Source organism: Patella vulgata, chromosome 5 (genome assembly GCF_932274485.2).
Source record: "Patella vulgata chromosome 5, xgPatVulg1.2, whole genome shotgun sequence".
NCBI classification, from domain to species: Eukaryota; Metazoa; Mollusca; class Gastropoda; family Patellidae; genus Patella; species Patella vulgata.
This window is the reverse complement of record NC_065883.2, coordinates 37,984,191-38,010,865: the sequence shown is the minus strand read 5'-3', so window position 1 is coordinate 38,010,865 and position 26,675 is coordinate 37,984,191. Positions and strand designations below refer to the sequence as shown.

Sequence of the window (26,675 nt, the reverse complement as noted above, 5' to 3'; positions counted from 1 at the left end):
TTTTACTGTGCGTGTCAATTGTGAGAAGAAGATTAGATGAAGTTAAGTACATGTGTATGTAAACAATGTTTAAGACGCAAAAGATATATACAAACAATTTAGCTAGGAACAAGAACATATATACAAGAATTATAGAAGTTTTAAATGATACTTCTATATTGGTTTTGGACTTTGAGAGTGATTTGCAAGGGGGGGGGCAAGGTGGTGTTATGATTTTGAGATATAAGGATTGTATAAGTTTTGCTCTGCAGCCAGAATGTGGTGATGTGTAGTATAGGATCATAGCATACAATGAAATATCTGAAACAATATAATATAAGGTTAGGTAATCTATGGTTATGTGTTGATGTATATTTATATCATTGAGCAGAGTGAAAATGTTTAACCAATATATGATAAGTCTATAGTTTGTGTACAAAAAGTATTATATAGGATTTAATCTTAGTACAGAGTGAAATATCTCGAACCAATCAATGGTAATAGACGTAATTTATAGTTTATGATAAAATCATAGAATAAAGTGTCGTAGTTCAAACCAATATATGGTAAAGTTCGTAGTTTATGGTTTATGATCAGCTATACACAAAGTACACAGTGTATGGTAATATCATAGAATAGAGTGTCGGGTTTCCAACTGAATACATAAGGTAACTAGTCTCCAGTTTGTGATCGACTATAGATGATTCCTTTACTATACCATAGAATAGAGTCAAACGCCCAGAACTAATATTTGAATAGATTGAAATGTAACAGATCCATATATGATAATGGAGGTAAGTTAATACTTTGTGGTCAACTAATAGAGCACAACTTTTCAGACTAATGTATGATAGTTAATGGATCACAATGTAAGTACTTTAAACCCATATAAATAGACCGGAGGCTCAGCGCGGGGGGGGGGGGGGGTCTATCAAATGGGCACAAAACCAGACCCGACTTTTCTTGAAAACGCCCCAACGGCGGACTGATTACCACTCGGCATCGTATTCTACGCAAAATTTTACTCTAGAAAAGCTGGGTCTGGTTTTGTGCACATTAGATAGTGTAATGTAATATTATGTATCTATAATTATTGCTCAACAATATCTGGTGTATTTGATGGTGTATTTCTTGGCAATATTTGATAAGGTAAATTAATTAATATAACTATTAATCAACTATAAACAATGTATAATATTTATAGAATAGAGTGTAATATGTCAAAGCCAAGATATGATAAGTGAGTTAATCAATCTTTACTTTATGACCAACTATAGATAATGTATAACATTCATAGGATAGAGTGAAATTTTTCAAACCAATATATGGTAAGTGTGGTAATTAATCTATACTTTGTGATCAACTATAGATAATGTATAACATTCATAGGATAGAGTGAAATACTTCAAACCAATATATGATAAGTGTGGTAATCAATCTATAATTTGTGATCAACTGTAGATCAAATATAATAGTATTCATAGAATAGAGTTAGATATTTCAAACCAATATATGATAAGTGTGGTAATCAATCTATAATTTGTGATCAACTGTAGATCATATATACTATTCAAAAAAAGTAGGGGATATTTGATTTTGGGGGCATAATACTAAAATATGCAAATGACTACGAAAAAAGTCACTATAGAACCTAACAGAAGAAACATTTCCAGTTACATGTGACGCCTAAACGCACCAATAGCTACCGCATGGAATGCAGGTGATGCTTGGGATCATCATGGGGGTCCAACCCAAGATTTGCACGACTCTGACTTTGAATGTTACAGTCATTGTGGCATTGAATTCCAGGGTGGAAACATCAGTTTAATTGTTTTAGTGACCAGAAAACAAATTTTGATATGCGTCGGCTTACCCAAAATGAAAGGTTACGTGCCCTTGGCATGCTACAGATCGGCACAACACAGGCGGTTGTGGCGCGGACGATGAATGTTTCTCAGTCTGTCATAAGCAGGCTATGGTCCAGATACCGTGATACACAATCTGTACAGGACAGACCACGCTCAGGTCGACCAAGGGCGACAACTCAAGCCCAGGATCGATTTATCCGTACCTTGGCCTTGAGAAATCGTGTCATCACAGCAAATCAGATCAGCGCTCGTCTTCAAACAGACACTGGTGTGAGAGTGAGTGGCCAGACGATTCGGAATCGACTGCGTAGGGGTCACCTTCGCGTCCGACGTCCTCGCGTGATCCCTTGTTTGAGATATCATCACATTCAGGCAAGACGTCGTTGGTGTAGGGATCGTCAACACTGGGATAATCGACGCTGGAGCAATGTGATGTTTTCAGATGAGTCAAGGTTCACTGTTGATTTTTTGGACAGACGTAGGAGGGTGTGGCGTCGTCGAAACGAGCGCTTCCAAGACGTTAACGTCATCAGACATGATCGATTTGGGGGTGGTTCTGTTATGGTGTGGGGAGGCATCACTGTTGCTGGAAGAACGGCTTTACATGTTGTTGCAGGGCGTGTTACAGGCCAGTACTACCGGGACAACATCTTGGCAGTCCATGTTGTGCCTTTCGCACGACGTCATGGCCGCCGTTTCATCTTCCAGGATGACAACGCAAGATGTCACAGGGCCAGGATCGTTACAGGTTACCTCCAACAACAGAACATCACCACATTACCTTGGCCAGCACTGAGTCCCGACCTCTCCCCCATCGAGCATGTCTGGGACATGCTTGGACAGAGGTTTCGTCAACGTCAACAACGTCCTGCCAATGTCCAAGAACTTGCTGCTGCGTTGCAACAGGAATGGGACAATCTGGACCAAAATGACCTTAGACGTCTCATTAGGAGTATGCCACGTCGGATCAATGCTTGTTTGGCAAACAGAGGAGGATTTACCCGTTACTGACTTGGTTGTGATGCTGTGGTAACTTTGCTGTTTGACCCCGGGTATCATTTTACCCTTATAATGGTCAGTCTGTGCCTTACTTAGTCTAACGATCATTTGGAATAAATCGATGAATGTGAACTTCATTTCATTTTGTCATTTGTTTCTTCGTCAGTTTCATTAGGTGACTTTAATAACACTTAAAAATCAAATATCCCCGACTTTTTTTGAATAGTATATAATAGTATTCATAGGATAGAGTGAAATATTTCAAACCAATATATGATAAGTGTGGTAATCAATCTATAATTTGTGTTCAACTGTAGATAATGTATAACATTCATAGATTAGAGTATAATATGTCAAACCAATATATGATAAGTGAGGTATTTTTTCTATATTTTGTGATCAAATATAGATAATGTATAATATTCATAGGACAACATATTTATATTTCATTGTTTCTGATTTATATGAATAACATTAGTATATTTATACACTTGTGCTAAGATCAAAAAGTTAGGAAGATACTCCACTCAATTTTTCTTGTATTCAAATATAACAAATTAAAAGAAAAACAAATACAGGTAGGATTGTTGTTTGGGTATTATTTCGATATAACTTTATTAGAAAAATATAAGATTTGAATGAGATAATCAGAGTAATACTATAATTAACTAACTAATCATGTGTCAGACATTTATTAATCATCCATTGCTGAGACATCGAAAAAGGAATCGTCAGTAGCAGCACCGTCATCAGTGTTTACACCTGCTGTAGTTTTTGTGAATCTCATTTTTATCTTTAGCGATTCCAGCAGAGTACCGAATTCTGTTTGATTTCTTATGAGCTTTGCATCTCCATTTCGTGTTTTCACAAATATAATACCATCGCTGCACCAAGTTTGAGATATCCTCTTCTCTTTAAGTAGCAATCAGGCTCTGAAAGCTATAGATGCTCTTTGTTTGGTCATATCATCATTTATGTATATGGGATGTTGGAGCAATGTCTGTGGTAGGGTTGATATTAAGTGTGGGTCAATAGTTTGTTCTGCCTCTGGGTTGACTTGGCTGGGTGTGGCTTGCGACGATGCCCGATTTACCCTAGGAGGTCTCATTTTAGCCATTTTTTTACCATTTTTTACGAAGGCTCTTCTGTTGTAGTAACCCCTAAATCTTACAATGATGGGTCTTGGTTTTGTGTTGGGGTCATAGTTGTCTGGTGCACCAACCCTTTGACTACGATTTATATCGTCTTTTGTAATTACAATATCAATAGCGCGCCCTACCTCAATGACTATTTGATCTGTATCCTCCCCGTCCTCTTCTAGAATACCAGATATTCTTATTCATTCACGCCGTCCATATTGTTCGAGTTCATCACATTTTTTGAAAGTTCAGTTATTGTTTGATCTCTCATGATCAGATCTTTTTCCAGCGTAGATAATTTATTCTGTAGATCTTTTATTGATTGTTGTGGTTGGGGGTTTATGATTTTGGCCATGACATTAGCTATTCGAAAAACTACCCTAAATGGTCATAAGTAGATGACCAATGTCAAAACTAAATGGTGTTTCTTAAACTAAACGGTAGCACAAACTGGTAGTTATTTGATGAATCTTGATGGTGCTTAACACTTTCTGCATGGCAATCCATTAACTGAATATGTGTATTAGATTATAGATGGTAACCTCAGTTTCTTTCCTTTTTTCATCAAATCTGAATGATACCCGGTCCCTAGTGTAAATGCCAATCAAAGAAGATAGTTTTGTTTATGTTTATATTTTCTTCCTCAATACAAAGTACATGTAATACATATGTAATGCAGTTACAAAAAGATAGGTTGCCAGACAACAAAACTTTTAATAATATACTCAGCCAAATTAAAAACTTGACACTCGGATTTTTGGGACTAGATTTTTAATATTTGGATTAAGGCAACTATTTTAGTGTTATGTTGTGCACAGACGACCTTGACATCAACAGAAAGCAAGAATACGTCTCACCGAAAGTCCTTGACATTGATAACGTTCGTGATGTCACAGTACCCCCCAAAATGAAATTCACAGACTTGGAGAACAATCGGAATAAACTGTTTAGTAACGGTTGTGGCCTCCTCTAGCTTCTCGTACTGCCACACAACGTCTTCTCATGGATCTCAGAACATTAGTAAACACTACCCGAGGAAGACGTTGCCACTGCTCAGCAAGAGCATGTTGAAGGTCCTGCAACGTCTGTGGTGGATTCACTTGCTGACGAACACGTCGACCCAGTTCATCCCAGATGTGTTCAATAGGATTAAGGTCGGGGCTAAGCGACAGCCAATCCAGGACTTGGACACCGGCATTTCTTAAAAAATTCTGGGTAGCAATTGCTGTATGGGGTCGAGCATTGTCTTGTTGAAATGTTAGTCCAGGCCCATGTCTCTGCATAAACGGGAGAAGAACAGGTTGCAAAATCTGATCCCTGTACTGGACAGCATTTAAGTTCCCTTGGACAACAACAAGAGGAGAACGTCTATGTGCACAAAAAGAACCCCAAACCATGACGCTGCCGCCACCAAATCGGTCAACTTCTCGGACGCATACTTGAGCGTAACGTTCACCTCGTCTGCGGTACACTCGGACCCTGCCATCGGCAAATCTCAAAGTGAATCGAGATTCGTCACTAAAGACAACCGAATTCCACTGTCTTTGAGTAAATCTTATGTGAAGAGGTGTCAATATTGGTCCATTATAGGGCCTCCGAGCTCGAAGACCAGCAGCCTGCAGGCGATTTCGAACAGTTTGTGCAGTTACCCTTCCACCAAACATCTCTCTACTTGTGGAGGTTGCAGTGACAAATCTGTTTCTAAGATGACGTAATCGTATTGCTTGATCTTCCTGGAGTGACCTCACACATGGTGCTCCCGCCCTTGGGCGGTCGGCAATAGTTCCAGTTTGAAGCACTCTCATTCTAAGATTAATTATTGTCTGGCGTGAACAATTAAAGGCTCTTGCAACAGTGACCACAGACTCACCAGCATAGAGCCTACCTATAGCACGTAGACGTTCTACATTTGAAAGGCGCAGCATTTTCTAACAAAGATGAAAAAAACAATTTTAATTTGTTTTTCCAGTTCAAGTTACGTGTGCGTGTTCAGTTTAAGCAAATTTGCATCGATTGACCTCACGAGTTTGTGTTTGCACATGTTTTTCAGGTTTTTCATCTTTATATGCTCAAAAGTCACGTGATCCAATTAATTTATGAAATTAAAGGCTTCTTACTACTTACTATCGTTAGAAATACTTTAAAATTTATTTGACTTACCAGAAAAAAAAATTTGTTGAAATTCATCAGTGTCAAGTTTTTAATTTGGCTGAGTATATATATTTTTTGATTCCCCCCAGTTATTAACTTTTAAAAATATATATTATCTGAACTTTCAACACCTTGAATCATGATTACTATGTTAACTTAGTACAATTATTATTAGCCTTTATTTGACCTTTCAAACCCTTGGATCACTTTACTGTGTTATCTTAGTGCTATTATGCTTTGTTTTCATAACATTTTGTTAATGTGGTTTTATGTTCATTTACAAGACCTTGTGTTTATAAGCTCATATCTGTTAAATATACAGTTTGTCTAATGTATGATTTCCCCTAATCATTTTTAATTTTTCAATATCATTGTGGTTTTAAGGTTCATGTACATCTATATCCTTGTCATTAGGTCTTGATGTTAATATGTCATGTTAATTGTTTGAACTCTTCTAATCATTAGTAATAAGAATGGTTTCACATTGTACATATATATAGACCCTCAAGTTTACTAAATGTCATTGTGCTTGATAACGATATGAGAATACTTATTGAAACGTTGTGCTTGTGAATAATAAACCAGTGATTGTTGTCCCATATAACTGTGTCAGTTTTGAATAACTACTCATTAAGTAATTATCAGAAAACCATTAGAATTTGTTTGGTTTTTATAAACTTCTGCCCCAAGCTAACGCTTAGTATACAAAACTTTTAATATCATGGATTTAGCTGTTCAAGTCATAAAGATTCATTGATAATCAATATACTTGTTCATCTCAAGATCTTAAACTCTGTGTATCAATCTGAAGCCAATCGGACAATAGCTTTAGCCTCTAGAGCGTCCACAAGATTTTTCAAAGTGAACAATGGCCATAACTTTGGCAGTAATTATCGGAAATCGCTGAAAATCAATAGGCTTCTTCTTCTTTTTGAAGTGATCAAGGGCCATAACTCTAGCAGTATTTATCGAAAATCGCTGAAAATCAATAGGCTTGTTTGTCTTGTGACCTTAAACACTATGTATAAATTTAAAGTTAATCGGATATTAACTTTGACCTCTAGAGTGTCCACAAGATTTTTTGAAGTGATCAAGGGCCATAACTCTGGCAGTAATTATCGAAAATCATTGAAAATCAATAGGATTCTTTGTCTCATGACCTTAAACACTATGTATAAATTTAAAGTCAATCTGATATTAACTTTAGTCTCTAGAGCGTCCACAAGATTTTTTGATGTGATCAAGGGCCATAACTCTGGCAGTAATTATCGAAAATTGCTGAAAATCAATAGGCTTCTTCGTCTCATGACCTTAAACACTGTGTATAAATCGGATATTAACTTTAGCCTATAGAGCGTCCACAATTGCTTGTGGACGCCGGACTGACGGACCAATGTGGGCGTATAACAATGTACCGTAAAAGAACATTTCATTTCAATTTCTGCAATATTAGTATCACACAAAGTTTATTTTAGTATGTCTATAAGCACATATTATTGTAATATGAGTGTATATAAAGTGATTCATATTCAATTTTTAAAAAAAAAATGTAATTTCTGATAATGTTCAGTGCAATACGTGAACAGTCCAAACTGAACGACAGTTTGTTTACGCCTGATTCATCCTTTCTAAACGATTTTATTATTCTTTTATCATTTGTGAATCAGCCATTACTATTTACTGTCGCATTGTAATTTAGGATATGTTTTTCTTTGTTCATTGATTTTGCGCCCGAAACAATATGGTGCACGACTCATGTACAATATTCTAAAACGTTCATAGTGTCTAAAATATTGGATATCAGGATCCCACATTTTCACTGCAACATAACAACATCAATATGGATGTAAATGGACCAATAGTGAATTCTAATTTATATGTTTAATTTCAAATATTATGGAAAATATTGTGTAAAAGACTTGGCTCCTTTAAACAGATATAATGAAACACATAATGCTCATCCATTTTATAACCAAATTGACAGTGTGTGTAAAAAAGATATTAATTCACCATGACTGTTTTAAAATTGTCAGCATCATCTGATCCATTAGATAAACCATTTCCACCATTTTTAAGATATACATACTTCTGAGAATCCTGCTTCAATTTTAATGAATCTATAAAATAACAGAGTACATAATAGATGCAAACATAACAAGCGTTTGCCTGCAAGATACGCCCACATCTTGCAAGAGATGGACAGAAAACAAGCTGAAAAAATGGAGACTTTTCATACAATCAGGGGCCATAATCCAGGAAGTTACGTTCCAATATGTGCAAATACCGAAAGGAACCAAGACCTTTCGGATATGAACATATGTTTTAAGTTTCATTACAATCGGATACAAATTGTGACCTCAAGAGGGTCCACAACCTTGATATACATAGTTTTATACTTTTCACGAAATTCAAACTGAACTGTCATTATGGTGTAACGGTGATATATTTAAACATTTGTTTTTTTAATCGGATAGAAATTGTGACATCTAGAGGGTCCAAAACTAAAAACATGATTTTTCATACAATCAGGGTCGAATAACGGTATAAACCAATTTCCTTGAGATGTAAACATATCTTTTAAGTTTCATCAAAATCAGATTAAGATATTTTACAAGGCAACGAAACATACGCCCACAGCAGCTAAATCGTCAACAAATGTTGTCACATATTATTTTCTTTTGTCAGAAATGAAAACATTTACAACACACTAAAATCTGATTACGAGTAACAACTCATTTGGCTTTTAGTTCTGCCCTATTCTAACATTTAGCATACAAAACATTTAATATCATTTGCAATAATCATTAAATCATCGAAAATTGACAGGCTTCTTCAACTCATGACCTTAAACACTGTATAAATATAAAGTCAATTGGACATTAACTTTAGCCCCTAAGGCATCCACAACATTTTTCAAAGTGATCAAGGACCATAACTCTCATTACCTGAAACACTATGTATAAATTTAAAAGTCAGTAGGATGATAGCTTGAGCTTCCACAAGTGATCAAGGGCCAAGACTATGGCAGTAATTATCGGAAATCACTTCTTCGTCTCATGACCTTAAACAGTGTAAATCGTTGGAAATCAATAGGTTTCTTCGTCTCATGACCTTAAACACTGTGTCGATCGGATATTAGCTTTAGCCTCTAAACCATCCACAAGATTTTTTATCAAAGTGATCAAGGGCAATAACGGGCAGTAATTATCGGAAATCGTTAAAAATCAACAGTCTTCTTAATTGGATATTAACTGGCAATAATTATCAGAAATCATTGAAAATCAACAGACTTCTTTATCTCATGCCCTTAAACACTGTGTATAAATTGAAAATCAATTGCATATTAACTTTATCCTCCAGAGCATCCACAAGGTTTGTTAGAGTGATCCAGGGCCATAACTTTGGCAGTAACTATCACAAATCTTTGCAAATCAATAGGCGTCTTCATCTCATGACCTTAAACACTGTGTATAAATTTAAAGTCGATCGAGTATGAATTTTAGCCTCAAGAGGACCCACAATATTTTTTAAAGCGATCAAGGGCCATAACTCTGGCAGTAATTATTGAAAATAGTTGAAAATCAATAGGCTTCTTTCTCTCACGACCGTGAACACTGTGTATAAATTTAAAGTCTATCGGGTATGAATTTTAGTCTCAAGAGGATCCACAAGATTTTTCAAAGCGATCAAGGGCCATAACTCTGGCAGTAATTATTGAAAATAGTTGAAAATCAATAGACTTCTTTCTCTCAAGACCATGAACACTGTGTATAAATTTAAAGTTTATCAGACATCAATTTTAACCTCCAGAGTGTCCTCGACATTTTTCAAAGTGATCAAGGGCCATAACTCTGGCAGTAATTGACAATGTTGAAAATCAATAGGTTTTTTCGTCTCATGATCTTAAACACTGTGTATAAACACATCGGATATTAATTTTAGCCGCTAGAGCGTCCACAAGTAAATTGTGGACGCTGGTCCGACAGATAGGGGCGACAGCAATATATGACAACATTTCAATGTGGCCGTTTATTGAAAATTGTGACCTGGGTATTACGTACTCTTTCACTATTTGCATATGGGGAGTGGGCATTTAGAGGGTCCACAAGGTAAAAACTGTATTTTTCGAACAATCCAGAACCATAATCCAGAAGTTACGGTCCAATATACATCAATATCAAAAGGAACCGAGATCATTGGGTTAAAGACATACATTTTTCGAACAATCCGGAAGCCATAATCCAGGAGTTATGGTCCAATATAGACCAATATTGAAAGGAACCGAGACCATTGGGTTATAGACATACATTTTCAGTTTCATCAAAAACGGATAAAAATTGTGACCTCTAGAGGTTCCACAAGCTCAAATTTTCATACAATCAGATGCCATAATCCAGAAAGTTACAGTCTAATATGCGCGAATATCGAAAGGAACCGAGATCTATGGATTATAAACATACATTTCAATTTTCATTAAAATCGGATCAAAATTGTGATCTTGATATACCAGATGTTTTGTCAACCAAGAATACGGTGTAACAGTGACATATTCGAATGTTTACTTAAATCAGATAATAATTCTGACCACTTGAGGGACCACAAGCTAACAACAATGATTTAAACATGCATTTCAAGTTTCAATAAAATCGGGTGAAAATTGTGACCTCTATAGTGTCCACAAGCTAAAAACGTGATTTTTCGTACAAACAGGGGCCATAATCCATGAAGTTTCGATCCAATACATGCCAATATCGAAAAGAACCGAGATCTTTTGGAGATAAACCTATCTTTCAAGTTTCGTCAAAATCTGATAAGAATTGTGACCTGTAGAGTGTCCACAAACAAATTGTGGACGGACGGACGTCCAGACGTCCGGACGGACAGGGGCGACAACAATATACGTCCAAATGAAAATGTGGGCGTATAAAAATGAAAACAATAGGCCGTAGTTAGGAGAATACGTCTCCTATTTCGAATATGAATACATTTCTTGGATAGCCGGGATCAGGGTACACAACATTGATATACCATATTTTTACACTATATATATCGTACAAGGGGCGGCCATTTTGTCCGGCAGATTTGGTCCACTTTGAACTTAACCATCAATAGGGTGTACTGGTGATTATTCAAATGTTTTTTTAAATTGGATAAAGATAGGTTGCCAGGCAACAAAACATACGCCCACAGCAGCTAAATCGTCTGAGCGGTCGTCAAGGGTTGTCGCATATTTATTCCTTTGTAGGTAATTGGGAGCCTTTACAAGACAGTTCCATACAGATCAGATTATAAATTTTGTCGTTTGAGGGTTTACAAGGTTCTACAAACTGAAACAAGGGTCTTAACTCTGGAAGTAATCAACAGAAATTATTGAAATTTGACAGGCTTTTTCGTTTTATTAATTTAAATAATGCATATAAATTTCATACAGATCACATTTGTCATTCAAACATTCACAATCGCCATAACTCTAGAAATTATTGAGGGAAATTGCTGAAATTCAATAGACCCGTTTCACAAATTTAAATGATGCATATAAATTTCATACATATCGGATGATAACTATTATCAATCGAGCATAAACAAGGTTTAACAAAGTGAAACAAGAGCAATAACTCTAGAAGTAATTATTGTAAATTGCTGAAATTCTATAGGCTTTTTCGTTTCACTAATTTAAATCATGCATATAAATTTAACAAAGATCGGGTGATAACTTTTTGCGTTAGAGCGTTCACAAGGATCAATAAAGTGAAACAAGTGCCATAACTCTAGACGTAAAATAAACGGAAATTGCTGAAATTCAATAGGCTTCTCCGTTTCACTAATCTTAATAATGCATATAAATTTCAGAAAGATTGGATGATAATTTTTGAAGTGAGAGCGTTCACAAGGATCAATAAAGTGAAACAAGGGCCATAACTCTAGACGTAATAAACGGAAATTGCCAAAATTCAATAGGCTTCTTCGTTTCAATAACCTAAATAATGCATATAAATTTCACAAAGATCGAATGATAACTTTTGACGTGAGAGCGTTCACAAGGTTCAACAAAGTGAAACAAGGGCCATAACTCTAGACGTAATAAACGGGAATTGCTGAAATTCAATAGGCTTCTTCGTTTCAGCAATCTAAATAATGCATATAAATTTCAGAAAGATCGGATGATAACTTTTGACGTGAGAGCGTTCACAAGGATCAATAAAGTGAAACAAGGGCCATAACTCTAGACGTAATAAATGGAAATTGCTAAAATTCAAAAGGCTTCTTCGTTTCACTAATTTAAATAATGCATGTAAATTTCAGAAAGATCGGATGATAACTTTTGGCGTTAGAGCGTTCACAAGAAATTGTGGACGATGAACGGACGGACGGACCGACAGACGGGGGCGACGGCAGTATACGTCCACATTTCAATGTGGGCGTATAAAAATTGTTACCTCTAGAGGGACCACAAGCTTAAGACGCGATTTTTCATATGATCAAGGTCCATAATTCAGGACGTTAGGATCTGATATACGCGAATATCGAAAGGAACCAAGATCTTTGTGATTTAAGCATAAATTTAAGGTTGCATCAAAACCGGAATAGAATTGTGGCCTCTAAAGAGTATACAACCTTGATATACCACATATTTACACCATTTGCATTATATGAGGGGCGGCCATTTTGTCTGTCTGTTTTTGTCCGATTTTCATGAAATTCGAACTCAACCATCATTACGGTGTAACGGTGATATATTCGCAAGTTTTTTTAAATCAGATAATAATTGTGACCTCTAGAGGGATCACAAGCTAAAAATGCGATTTTTCGTACAGTCAAGGGCCATAATTCAGGATTGTACGATCCGATATGCGCAAATATCGAAAGGAACCAAGATCTTTGGGTTATAAACATGTATTTCAAGTTTCATCAAAATCAGATCAAAATTGTGAGCTCTAGAGGGTACACAACCTTGATATACCATATTTTTTACACTGTTTGCGTATGCGGGACGGCCATTTTGTATGGCAGTTTTGGTCCGATTTTCAAGAAATTTTTTTTTAAATCGGAAAAAATTTTGACCTCCATACACTTGTAAGCTGATATTGTTGACTAATGAAGCAAGGCCTTTTAGTAATGACAATTTTTAGTGGTCAGTATTCTAAACTAATGTTAAGTATGTAGAGAAAGTGGTTAGAAATTATACAGTTGTCATTAATTAGCAAGTGTGTAACTATCTGTAAAAAATGTGACTATTTATAACACCCATCACTACTGAATACACAAACCTAACCAATAGTGGTGTATATCATTCAAGTTTCGTCCATAACATGCAGACACTTTTGAGTAAAAGATAGGTTACGTGCCCTTGTTTTGAAATTAGTCTCGCTTAACCGGTGTTTCGACCATTCTACGTCTGATTGACAGGTCGGGATAATCAAGACTACCTTTTTACGAAACATAACATAAGGCTGGAACAAGAAATTGAATTTAGAAACACGCATGTTAGCCAGCTCAACAATTGTTTTAAGAAACTTATAAAATTAAAATGGAACTACTGCTGCTAGTATCATGTTCCTGCTAACGAAAGTGATTCAGAGATATTATTTGTACTAAACCAAAAGATGCTGCTCTTAACGGTACAGTTAATGATAAAGCAATCTAAAAAATAAAACGAACGTAATTTCTAAAGCTGCTGTAATAACCAAAAAGCTAAATTTTACTGCTATTCAAAATAGTCAACAATAGATTTTTTACGGCTGTAATAGTTGATAGATTTGTAGATTTGATCTGATTTGCATGAAATACGAACTCAACCATCATTAAGGTGTAACGGTGATATATTCAAACGTTTTTTTTTTTTAAGCGGATAAAAATTGTGACCTCTACAGGGGCCACAAGCTAGATCTTTTGGTTATAACCATGTATTTCAAAATCGAATCAAAATTGTGGCCTCTAGAGGGTCCACAACCTTGATGTACCATATTTTTACACTGTTTACGTACAAGGGGCGGCCATTTTGTCCTCTATGGGACCACAAGCTAAAAAAATGATTTTTCGTACAATCAAGGGCCATAATTCAGAATGTTACGATCCGATATGTGCGAATATCAACAGGAACCAAGATCTTTGGGTTCTAAACATGAATTTCAAGTTTCGACAAAATCGGATCAAAATTGTGACCTCTAGATTGTCCACAAGCTAAAATCATGATTTTTTGTACAATCACGGACTATAATCCATGAAGTTTTAAACCGACATGCCAATTTCGAATGAAACCAAGATCTTTTGGAGATAAACCTATATTTCAAGTTTCGTCAAAATCGGAGAAGAATTGTGACCTGTAGATTGTCCACAAACGAATTGTGGACAGACGGACAGACGTCCGGACGGACATGGGCAATGACAATATAAAAAGGAACCAAGATCTTTGGATTATAAACATACATTTCAAGTTTCATCTTATTAAAATTGTGAGTTTTTGTACAATCAGGGGCCATAATTCATAAAGTTTCAATCCAATACATGCCAATATCGAAAGGAACCAAGATCTTTTGATGATAAACCTAAATTTTAAGTTTCGTAAAAATTGGATAAGAATTGTGACCTGTAGAGTGTCCACAAACAAATTGTGAACAGACATTGATGGATGCACATGAGGGGTCGACGACAATATACATCCACTTGAAAATGTGGGCGTATAAGAATTGTTCTGGAGAGTCCACAAGCTAAAAACCTGATTTTTTTCCTATACAATCAGGGGCCATAATTGATGAAGTTACATCCGATATATGCTAATAATGAAAGGAGCCAGGATCTTTGGGATATATAAAATTGGACAAAAATTGTGACCTGTGAACAGGGGCGACAACAATATATGATCACATGTAAACGTGGGTGTACAAAAACAAGCCAACAGTGAGGCTGATGTCCCCTGCCGAAATCCCAAAATAAATAGATGACACACATTAATTAATCGCACATTTATTTTTTTTCAAAAGTATCAAGCAATCAAACTATACACTAAGTTTCATCACTCTCTATCAGATTGAATCAAGATTATCTTGTCCCAAAGCATTGACCAATGAAATTGATTAGCTCTGCTTAGCTTCAGCTCGAAATGTTAATCATTGAACATCTACATCAAGTCTAAACATTCTGCCTCAATTAAAAGCAGAGTTGTTATGTTCCAAAATCTTGACCAATCAAATTGCTTATCTCTCATTAGCCTAAGCAGAAACTTCTCACCATCGAAATTAGTCAAGGTAATGATATAATGAATCTATATTCGGAGTTCCATCGCTCTCACTTCATTATAACCAAAGTTATCGTGCCTCAAAGCATCAACCAATCAGATTGCTTATTTCTGCTTACCATAAGCAGACAATCTTCATCATAGAACTCCACCAAGGCATTCACCTAATGAACGCCTACACCAAGTTTAAAGGGACTATCCCGATTTCAATAGAGTCTCAAAAATAAAATTCAGAGTACGTATGAAATTTAAGCGCCAAAATATCGAGGAATGGTGTATTTACCTTCTCTCAAAATTCCAGCTCAAAATATTTAACCGTTTGGACGTGAATGTCAAAACTGCTTATCCGGACACGTAACCCTTTTAAGATTTCGGGGCAGTTTTTTCGTTGGGTGACCTGATAATCGATTCCCGTTCCTTGAGAGGTCTATATAGTGAATGACCCATGTGCTCTACTTGATAACGAAAGCTAAATTTCACCTCCACATTATTTTTATAAAATAAAAGTCTGCTTTTATCAAGACACCGCATAATACAGCTTGGGACACCGGTCTCCATTTCTATATGAAGACTGACAGGTTTAAGTTGTTTGAAAACTTAGCACAAATATCGAGTTAGTTGCTCGGCCCTTAGCGAGAGGATTTTAACACAAAATTAAGTAAATTTTTTCTCTCCGATAAATATCGAGATTAGCCCTTTAAACATTCTACCTTAATTGGAAGGAGAGTTTTTGTGTTCCAAAGTCTCGACCAATCAAATTGCTTATCGCTCTGCTTACCCTCAGCAGAAAATATTCATAATCGAACTTAGTCAAGGTATTGATGTAATAAAGCTATACTTCAAGTGTCCTCACTCTCACTTAATTAAAGTTATTGTGTCTCATGTATATCAACCACTCAATATGCTTATCTCTGCTTACCCTAAGCCGAAAATTTTCATCTTCGAACTCCATCAAGGCATGCGCCTAATAGACACCTATGCCAAGTGTGAACATTCTAACTCAATTAGAATGAGAGTTATTGTGTTCCAAAGTCTCGACCAATCAAATTGCTTATCGCTCTGCTGATTCTGAGCAGAAAATGCTCATTATCGAACTTAGTCAAGGTATTGATGTAATGAAACTATACACCAAGTTTCATCACTCTCACTTAATTAGAACTAAAGTTATCTTGTCCCAAAGCATCAACCAATCAAATTGCTTATATCTGCTTACCCTAAGCCGAAAATGCTCATCTTCGAACTCCATCAAGGCATTAACCTAATAAACACCTACATCAAGTTTGAACATTGTAGCTCAATTAGAAAGAGAGTAATTGTGTCCCAAAATGTGTGACGGACAGACAGACAGACAGATAGACTGACAGAGACGGACAGACAGACAGATAGACTGACGGACAGACAGACTGAGGGACAAACCCATTTTAATAGTCCCCTGCTTTCTTCGAAAGGCGGGGGACAAAAAACTTACTTAGTACTTGTATATCAGCTCCAGCTAGTAGTTGATAAAATATGTGAAAATTTCTCTCTCCTTTTGCTTGAGCAGCCACACGAGACTTCAAAACATCAAAACAAGTTAGCTTGAATACTAAGACATTGAAAGTTTACAATAACTCAATTTTCAAGATTTCCTCATTGCGACTCATTATGCCATGACTGGTCACAAATTATGTCACTCTTGTTACATCATGACATATTCAAGCGGGGACACCTCACTTTCCCCACATCTATTGTCTACCAGGTCATGACTAATTAATCAACAAAGGGGGTTTAAAGTATAGTCTGTAAGTAACAAGTTTGTGACACTTCAACAAAATGATTTAAATAATATTAGTAAAAAAGATAACATATAAAAAAATACATGTAATATGGATTCTTATATTATACCATTTCCAGAATTTTAATAATATACAAATTAATACATATATAAATTCTGACCACCTTGTATTAGCAATGTATCTAAAGTTAACCAGAGTGTTGGTCATTTTGGAATGACCATTTGTGATTCAGAGGAGCTAAATATATCAACTGATAAGCTGTGAATAAATATCAGTAGTTTATTTATTTTTATTTCAAATTAATTATTACATCAAAACAGCTCACAATGTAAATTTATTAGTAAACTGTTTTCATCAATTTGTCCAATCTACTGATAGTGGGAACTGAAGTGTTCACCAGTAACAATAATTAGAGTGAGAAGTTTACACCAGTGATGCTAATTTATTAGAACAGACTATAGTCCTACACCCACAGTCTAGTAGCCTCCTAATCTGTTATCAAAACAATCAAATGTGGGGAAAGTGAGGTTATTCAAGCAAACAGCTATAATTAGCTTTAACATCAAATACATGGCTAAATCTTTTGAAAATCAAGCGCTAGGGACATTTTCTGTATCTTATACCTTCGGTAAAAAACAATATTTGAAAACTTTTGCAAAGAAAGGTTAAATTAACTCCATGTATGTTTGTTTGTCCAACTTAAATCCCATAAGGCATTGCAGCAAAATATGTGAATGTGATGTCATCAGTATAAAGCTCTATTTTGATATGAGTTACAATATGTCATATTTTTATATCACAGATTTTATAATTTTCAAGTGTAAGCTATTGTCGCTTCTTGTTGGTAATATAAAGATTTACCAAAATTTAAATTATCCATAATACAATGGGCATTCGTAGCAAAAAATCGTACTTGCAGGTTATTGACTGTGATTAGTGATATTCACTTACCTTTTCCAGTAAATCTGTGATTGAGAGATGTAATAAAAAAAAAAAAAAAATTTAACAATTTTTAATCTAGTTTTAGTTACAGATAACATTTTAAATAAACAAATCACTCAGAGATGTTGACAAGTGGATACAAGGTCTCTGCTTTTATTAAAATAAAACCAGCGGTTGCCATGCAAGATATGACCACATTTTTCAAGAGATGGATTGAGAACAAGCTAAAAAATAAAACTCGCGATTTTTTCGTAAAATCAGGGGCTATAATCCAGGAAGTAATGGTCTAAAATGCACAATTATCAAAAGAAACTGTGACCTCTTGAGCCTCCACAGCCTTCATATCAATAATATTACATACTTTTACACTATCTGCATAAAAGGAGTGGCCATTTTGTCATGAAATTTTGTTTTGATTTTCATGTAATTCAAACTCAACCTTATTACGGTGTAACGGTGGTATACTAAGATATGTAGTAAGAAAAGAATGTGGCGACCGGTTTTAGTTTGTTGTCCACTCTCCACGACTGACAAAAGACCCATGGTGCTACCGTCTTTCTTCAGACCTTAAATGTTATATAAATTATTAATTAAGACATTTATTAACATGACAGGACCATATCAACCCTCGATGCCATGAAGAGGCGAGGCTACGATTTGAATGACCAGTACAGTGGTTACAATCAATGCACACATCTTGTCAAAACTACAAACAAAATAAAGTAATTTGAATGAAATTCACAATATATTCCTTTTGCATTATCTGTTTTTCAAATATCATAGCTAGAACAGGAAACTCTTTATCTAACTCTTAAATAATGCCCCATTCACACACTTACTACTGACCCCTCCCCCAAACCAAACAACAGCATTACATACACTTCTGCTATAAATTAATGTTTTACTAATCTATACGAGGATCATCATTGATATCAACATTATCCCATTTCCCAACATTTTTAGGCATTGGACCGTATCCGGGCCCCCAATCAAAACAATTATCCAAGAGGGCCCTAATATCTATTTAGGGACATATCTTTGAAAAGCTGCTCCAAAGACCTGACCTCCCCCAAGAATCAAATTCTACGCAAAAAATGACTCTAGGAAAACTTGGTCTTATAAATTCTCCTCTCAGGTGGCGATTATGATCCAAAGAATTGTCTAGGCAGCTTAAGGATAAGGCTCTTTTTATACAAAACTTAATCTAAAAGGTTACCAATACCTTGCCATCTAATGCTGAAAATAAGTGTAATCTACTGTGAAGAACATTTTTGTAATACTATGAATATTGTAAGGAATATTAAAACACCATTAACCAAATAAAAAATCAAAACATGAAAACCCACAAATTATTGATATTGTAACAATAACTGTATTAATTTTGAAAGAAGCTTTTAGAAACAGCTTTGAAAATAATCGAAAATAAGTATTACCGGTACTGGAGCAATATAAACGTGCGAATTCTCCTTCCCTAGAAATTATTAACCGAATGCACTCGATTTGGGAAATACCTTATACCCCTACATGATATGCGAGTATCCCATATTACGCAGGCGCTGTGGTCATGTTTATGCTCTGAGAAAGTGATTGTGTCGAAATATGTGAAATTTACAAGAGAACAATGTATTTTATCGAACTTACAGGCGTTAAAGCTCGACGTAGAACTTTGTACCTTTTCCGAGATAATGGCTATCTCACATTTTTCAATTTCGAACATTCGTCTATGACTTTTATCGTTCGAAAATTGAAAACACATTGTTTTCGAGACAATTTTTGTTATTTTTCAAAATTTTCAAATTTGACCTACATTTTTGGATACCTGATGTCCATCCGATTCCAGTAATATAACTGTCGTTCAGAGTTATCGCCCTTTATTGTTCGAATTTTTTCGAATTTTCTACCCATTTTCCAACCCTTATATTTTTTTGAAAGCATCAATCGACCTTTCTGAAACTCCAGGACCGTAAAGCCATATTGTCAGACCGATGGATAAAGCAATTTCAACAACGATCCCTAAACCGGAAGTAGTCGAAATAATGCTCGATATTTTGAAAAAAAACGGAAAAAATGGGTGCTTTTGGGAAAAACAGGATTTCTCCGTCCAATTTAAACGGATTAAACAAATTAATGTATCGTTGGGTGGCCCGGGGAATGGACTGTCGTATGATGCCCAATTTATACAGATACTATGACCAGGCAGCAAACTATGACATGCTGAAAATCAAGTATTTTCCGATTTGGAGCGTTTTTGGACACCTTTATCTCGAAAACTGCTCCAACGATTTTTCTTAAACTTTCTTTATCGAGAGTCCTTTCGATATTCTTGTTCATGAAACCATCCAATAAGAATTTTAAACGTCTGGAATAGGATAAAAAAGGGACTGAAAATTGAAAAAACTCGAAAAATCGTCAAATTTTGGAAAATGCTCTATTATTTGTTTATTTTAACAGATTTTCAAAAAAATGTTATAAATTGAAAAAACTGACCTAATAGCTATTCTAACCATGTATAATATGCAGTCAGTTATTGAAATTTAATTTTCGATATTTTGACATTTTTGCATTTTTGGCACTTCTGAACATAGGATTTCTCAGGAGGATTTTATCTGATCGGTTAATTTAGTATATCATTAGAAAGCCCTGTGCCCATTCAAGTTCCAAAACCGGATGTTAAAACTACCTGACAATGATTCGTACAACGGAAGTAGTTTAAAAAACGAAAAAAAAGGTAAAAAAATGAAAAAAAAAATGGCACTCTTTTTAAAAACTTGAATTCTCCGTCAGATATTAGCGGACCAAAACAATTAAAGTTTCGTCGGATAGTCCCATGAATAGACTATCTTATGACATCTAAATGATACGAATTCGATGGTTAGGAAATAAATTCTGGTACGCGGAAAATCTAGTATTTTCCATTTTGGTGCATTCTGAGACGCCTTTTTCTCGAAAACGACGCCAACGATTTTTCTTAAACTTTTCTTAACCAGAGTCCTATCGGTGGTCTAGGGTGTGAATCCAAAAATAAAGGCATTGAAATAGTATAAGTGGTCCAAAAATGGCCTCAATCTTTGAAAAAAGTTGAAAAAATGCTCTTTTATTTATCTTTTTTTCGAAAACTACTCAATGGATGTTTCTGACACTTCTGGCACAGAAAGTTAAGTATCTATTCAACTTGTTAAAGCTATCCCGACAATGATCCGAAAACCGGAAGTAGTCGAAAAATTATCCTATATTTTGGAAATAATGCAAAAAATGAAGATTTTTGCCAAAAACGCGATTTCTACGATGGATATTACCAGATCAAAAGAGCTAAAGTATCATTCGATAGCCCAGTGAATGGACTTTCGTATGCTTCCTTCGGGTCTGTTGCCTGAAAGCCGATTCAGCACTGCCATGCAGGTCTAGTTCTAGATATATTAAAATAGATAAATTGGATTCTTTGTCGTACATTTCCCCTAATACTGCTATAGTGATTGATTTGGCCTATTTTGTTTCTAAAAGAACAATAAAATATATAGTAAGAACATCACATCATGCATGAAAGTGAATAAGTAAATATTATGGAGCAGAATTGCTCTCTAGAGCGTCCACAAGATTTTTTGAAGTGACCAAGGGCCGTAACTCTGGCAGTAAATATCAGAATTCGCTGAAAATCAATAGGCTTCTTCGTCTCATGACCTTAAACACTACATGTATAAATTTGGCCTATTTTGTTTCTAAAAGAACAGAGAGAGAGAGAGAAATGGGGATTAACGTCCACTCGACACAAACTAGGTCATTTCGGGACTAACATGGTTTAATTTTATTTCAATAATTCGCTTGCGCGTAGGGGTCTTTAGCAGTGGGAGGAAACCGGAGGACCAGGAGAAAACACACGAGGTTGGACAGGCGACCCTACTCCTTGCCACGTACAACCAGGGATTCGAAACCATGCCAGTCGACTCAATGACAGACTTTATGATACAGTGTGCGCACGCTAACCATTCAGCCATCCAACCCCCTCTAAAAGAACAATAAAATATATAGTAAGAACATCACATCATGCATGAAAGTGAATAAGTAAATATTATGGAGCAGAATTTCTCTCTAGAGCGTCCACAAGATTTTTTGAAGTGATCAAGGGCCATAACTCTGGCAGTAATTATCAGAATTCGCTGAAAATCAATAGGCTTCTTCGTCTCATAACCTTAAACACTACATGTATAAATTTGGCCTATTTTGTTTCTAAAGAACAATAAAATATATAGTAAGAACATCACGTCATGCATGAAAGTGAATAAGTAAATATTATGGAGCAGAATTTCTCTCTAAGAGCGTCCACAAGATTTTTTGAAGTGATCAAGGGCCATAACTCTGGCAGTAATTATCAGAATTCGCTGAAAATCAATAGGCTTCTTCGTCTCATGACCTTAAACACTACATGTATAAATTTGGCCTATTTTGTTTCTAAAAGAACAATAAAATATATAGTAAGAACATCACGTCATGCATGATATTATGGAGCAGAATTTCCCTCATAATTCTAACTCCTAACCTAGTAATGCGTATGCTAATATGCTTACTTCTATGCATGTAACTTCTTACTAACACACGTTAAATTGGCTATTTACACATGTAAAGTTAGGTTGCCAGGCAATGAAACATACGCCCACAGCAGCTAAATCGTCCGAGCAGTCAACAAGTGTTGTCGCATATAGTCTACCCCCCATCAGCATCACCGATTTAACGATCCAGGGTTGAACTACTAGCTACATAACTACTCCTTTGAATTCATAACCACGCATTTTAGAGACCGATCACAGCTAACTCGATACGTATATTCTACCTCTGCAAGTTTGAAGACTAGGAGGTTCCGGATAACCAAGACTATACTTATTCACCTCTACGGCAACCACCGCCATTGATGTTACCTGACAACAGTCACTTGATGATAGTCGGCTTTTAAAAATAAATTTTTTGTTTTGCTTTTTAAATAATTAAATTTAGTTTGTACATAAATTTCATTCTTATGTATCATTTTTTAAATTTTTAATGTACATTAATAATATTAAATTTGTCTATTTTAATCAATATTTTTATAATCCCAGTATAGGGATTAAATAATCATCAACGTTACCACGCATTTTAGAGACCGATCACAGCTAACTCGATACGTATATTCTACCTCTGCAAGTTTGAAGACTAGGAGGTTCCGGATAACCAAGACTATACTTATTCACCTCTACGGCAACCACAGCCATTGATGTTACCTGACAACAGTCACTTGATGATAGTCGGCTTTTAAAAATAAATTTTTTGTTTTGCTTTTTAAATAATTAAATTTAGTTTGTACATAAATTTCATTCTTATGTATCATTTTTTAAATTTTTAATGTACATTAATAATATTAAATTTGTCTATTTTAATCAATATTTTTATAATCCCAGTATAGGGATTAAATAATCATCAACGTTATGCGCATGCGCAATAATTCTATTGTCTATATATACCTTGTAACAGGCTTATTTTTGTAACCAGTTGATAAAGGGCGAACGCCCGAAACGCGTCCTGGATAAATCTTTTTTATATCCACACAGTCTTATCAAGTTTGTTACCGGGGATGTTTTACTATGATTTATTTTTACTTTTTTCGGTAATGAAACATTTATAATACACTAAAATCTTATTAAGAGTAACAACTCATGAAGTAATTATCAGAAAACCATTAGAATTTGTTTGGTTTTTATAAAGTTCTGCCCCATGCTAACACTTTGTATACAAAAGTTTTAATATCATGGATTTAGCTGTTCAAGTCATAAAAATTTACATGTTTGAATCAAGATCTTAAACTCTCTGTATCAATCTGAAGTCAATCGGATATTAACTTTGGCCTCTAGAGCGTCCACAAGATTTTTCCAAGTGATCAAGGGCCATAACTATGGCAGTAATTATCTGAATTCGCTGAAAATCAATAGGCTACTTCGTCTCATGACCTTAAACACTGTGTATAAATTTAAAGTCAATCGGATATTAACTTTAGCCTCTAGAGCGTCCACAAGATTTTTTGAAGTGATCAAGGGCCATAACTCTGGCAGTAAATATAGGAAATCGCTGAAAATCAATAGGCTTCTTGGCCTCATGGCTTTAAACACTGTATATAAATATAAAATCAATCAGATATTAACTTTAGCCTTTAGTAATTGTGGACGCCGGCTGGACGGATAGACGGACGGGGGGTGACGACAATATACGACCACATTTCAATGTGTGCGTATAAAAACGGGATTTTTATAACAACCAGGGGCCATAATCCATGAAGTTATAGTCTGATATGCAAAAATATTTAAATGAACCGAGATCTTTGTGTTGTAATCCTACATTTCAAGTTTCATCGAAATCACATAACCAGTGGCTGCCAGGCAGGATACGCCCACATTTTGCAAGAGATGGATAGAGAACAAGCTAAAACCAAACAGGATTTTTTGTACAATCAGGGGCAATAATCCCAAAGTTATGGTCTTTGGGATATAAAGATATGTTTTAAGTTTCATCAAAATTGGATAAAAATTATGACCTCTAGAGGGGCCACAACCTTCGTATAGCATACTTTTACACAATTTGCGTACAAAGAGTAGCCATTTTGTCCGGCAGTTTTATTTCGATTTTCCCGAAATTCGAACTCAACTTTTATTATGGGGGAATGGTGAAATATTTAAACAGTTTTTAAAATCGGAAAAAAAATTTGTGACCTCTAGAGAATCCGCAAGCTAAAAATCCGATTTTTCGAACAATCAGGAGCCATAATCCAGGAAGTTACGTTCGGATATACGCGATTATCAAAAGCAACCAGGATCTTAGTGTGTAATGGTAATATATTCACATGTTTTTTTAAATTGAATAACGGCAAGCTAAAAAGTGATTTTCTGTACATTCAAGGGCCATAATTCAGGAAGTTACAATCCGATACGCGCAAATATCGAAAGGAACCAAGATTTTTGGGTTATAAACATTTATTTCAGCTCTCATCAAAATCAGGTCAAAATTGTGACCTCTAGAGGGTCCACAAGCTTGATATACCAGATGCTATACAATATTTGCGTACGAGGGGCGGCCATTTTGTCCGGCAGTTTTGGCCCGATTTTCACAAAATTCGCACTCAACCAAAATGACGGTGTAACAGCGATAAATGTGAACGTTTTTTTTAAATCGGAAAATAATTGTGACATCTAGAGGGACCTCAAGCTAAAAACGCAATTTTTCATACAATCGGGGGCTATAATTCAGGAAGTTGCTATCCGATATGTGCGAATATCGAAAGGAACCAAGATCTATGGGTTATAAACTTACAACATGGAAATACCATTTTGTCTGTTAGTTTTGGTCCGATTTTTACGAAATTCGAACTCAACCATCCTTAGGTTGTAACATTGATATATTTAAACGTTTTTAATAAATCGGATAAAAATTATGACCTCTATAGGGTCCACGTGCATTTATACTTCAGTGGTACGCACGATAATATATACACAAATTAACCCCACAAAAAAAGACAAATATACAAATAATTGCAGCCCGACTATGGTATGAAGCATAAAACACGTAGTATTCACCAAGAAATGAAATACGTATAAGAACGAACTAATGCAACTACAGCACGTATAAATCCATGTATAAAGACCTACTACACTTAACACAGACCGATTTGCGTAAAACACACGGTCGAACAAGAAATCGCACGGTGAATTGGATTTAACACCTACGCGTCAGATAAAGCCTGTTGGTCCTTGATAAAACACCTTTGGTGCAGTTATAACATGCTTTCGAGAAAACTCACCAAACAAAGAATACACATGTGTCAGTCGTTTTTAACCCGTTCGTTAATTAACACACCAGTACAGAAAACGCACTGTCGCCAAGATTTTCACCCCTAGCGATAATTATATCACCACTCATTTAATTTCTCACCCCTGTTAATTAACACACCTTACCTACAGATTTTAGCCTCTTCGTATTAGATATGTTGCGATAATTAGAATTTTACCGATATTCATAGAAATTTACCAAATCGGGAGATATCTATGCCCTAAACGTACAAATCACACTCTTACCACTTCTCAGTGTGATGAATAACCGGTAATTTATAAATTACATGTATGTACAGTAATGAATGTTTAATATCAGTACTGGGAATCCTGAAGAAATGTACATATTTTGTGTAGTTACTACAATATACATGTCAAATTATTTGATTAATGGGGAAACATACCAGAGTAAAGGTTAAATATAAGAGTCTAAGCCCATTATCAATGATAGCAATCTTACAAGAAAACCTTATTAGCCACAAAGTAATATAAATCAAATTGGGCATTTGAAACAGATTTTACAATCTGAAACCGAAAAGCGCATTTTTCAAAAACCTATGAATGTGATCATAAAATAGACTTATTGCCGAGATTTTTTTTCGTAAATCCCCCCAAAAACATCGAATTTAGTTTCTTAATAGTAAATAATTTCATTTTCCTCTGTTCAATGCCGGAAGTATGTTTTCTGAACTCGACCTGTCACCTCATTCTGATCACTATAAGCTATTCATAGATCAGTGGTTAGA

The 26,675-nt window shown here is 35.4% G+C and overlaps 1 protein-coding gene across 1 annotated transcript in view; it reads right to left on the bottom strand.

Moving 5' to 3' along the window:
• The window catches only part of LOC126820653 (unconventional myosin-Ib), a 287,803-nt gene extending 270,936 nt beyond the window's left edge, over positions 1 to 16,867 (bottom strand). Inside the window, exons 1-2 of the mRNA XM_050548748.2 lie at positions 16,840 to 16,867; positions 8,147 to 8,253 (exon numbers count right to left, since the gene is read on the bottom strand). Coding sequence (XP_050404705.1) covers positions 8,147 to 8,149 — 3 coding nt within the window. The 5' untranslated portion in view covers positions 8,150 to 8,253; positions 16,840 to 16,867. The remainder of the gene's footprint in view (positions 1 to 8,146; positions 8,254 to 16,839) is intronic.
• Between the last annotated feature and the right edge of the window lie 9,808 nt (positions 16,868 to 26,675).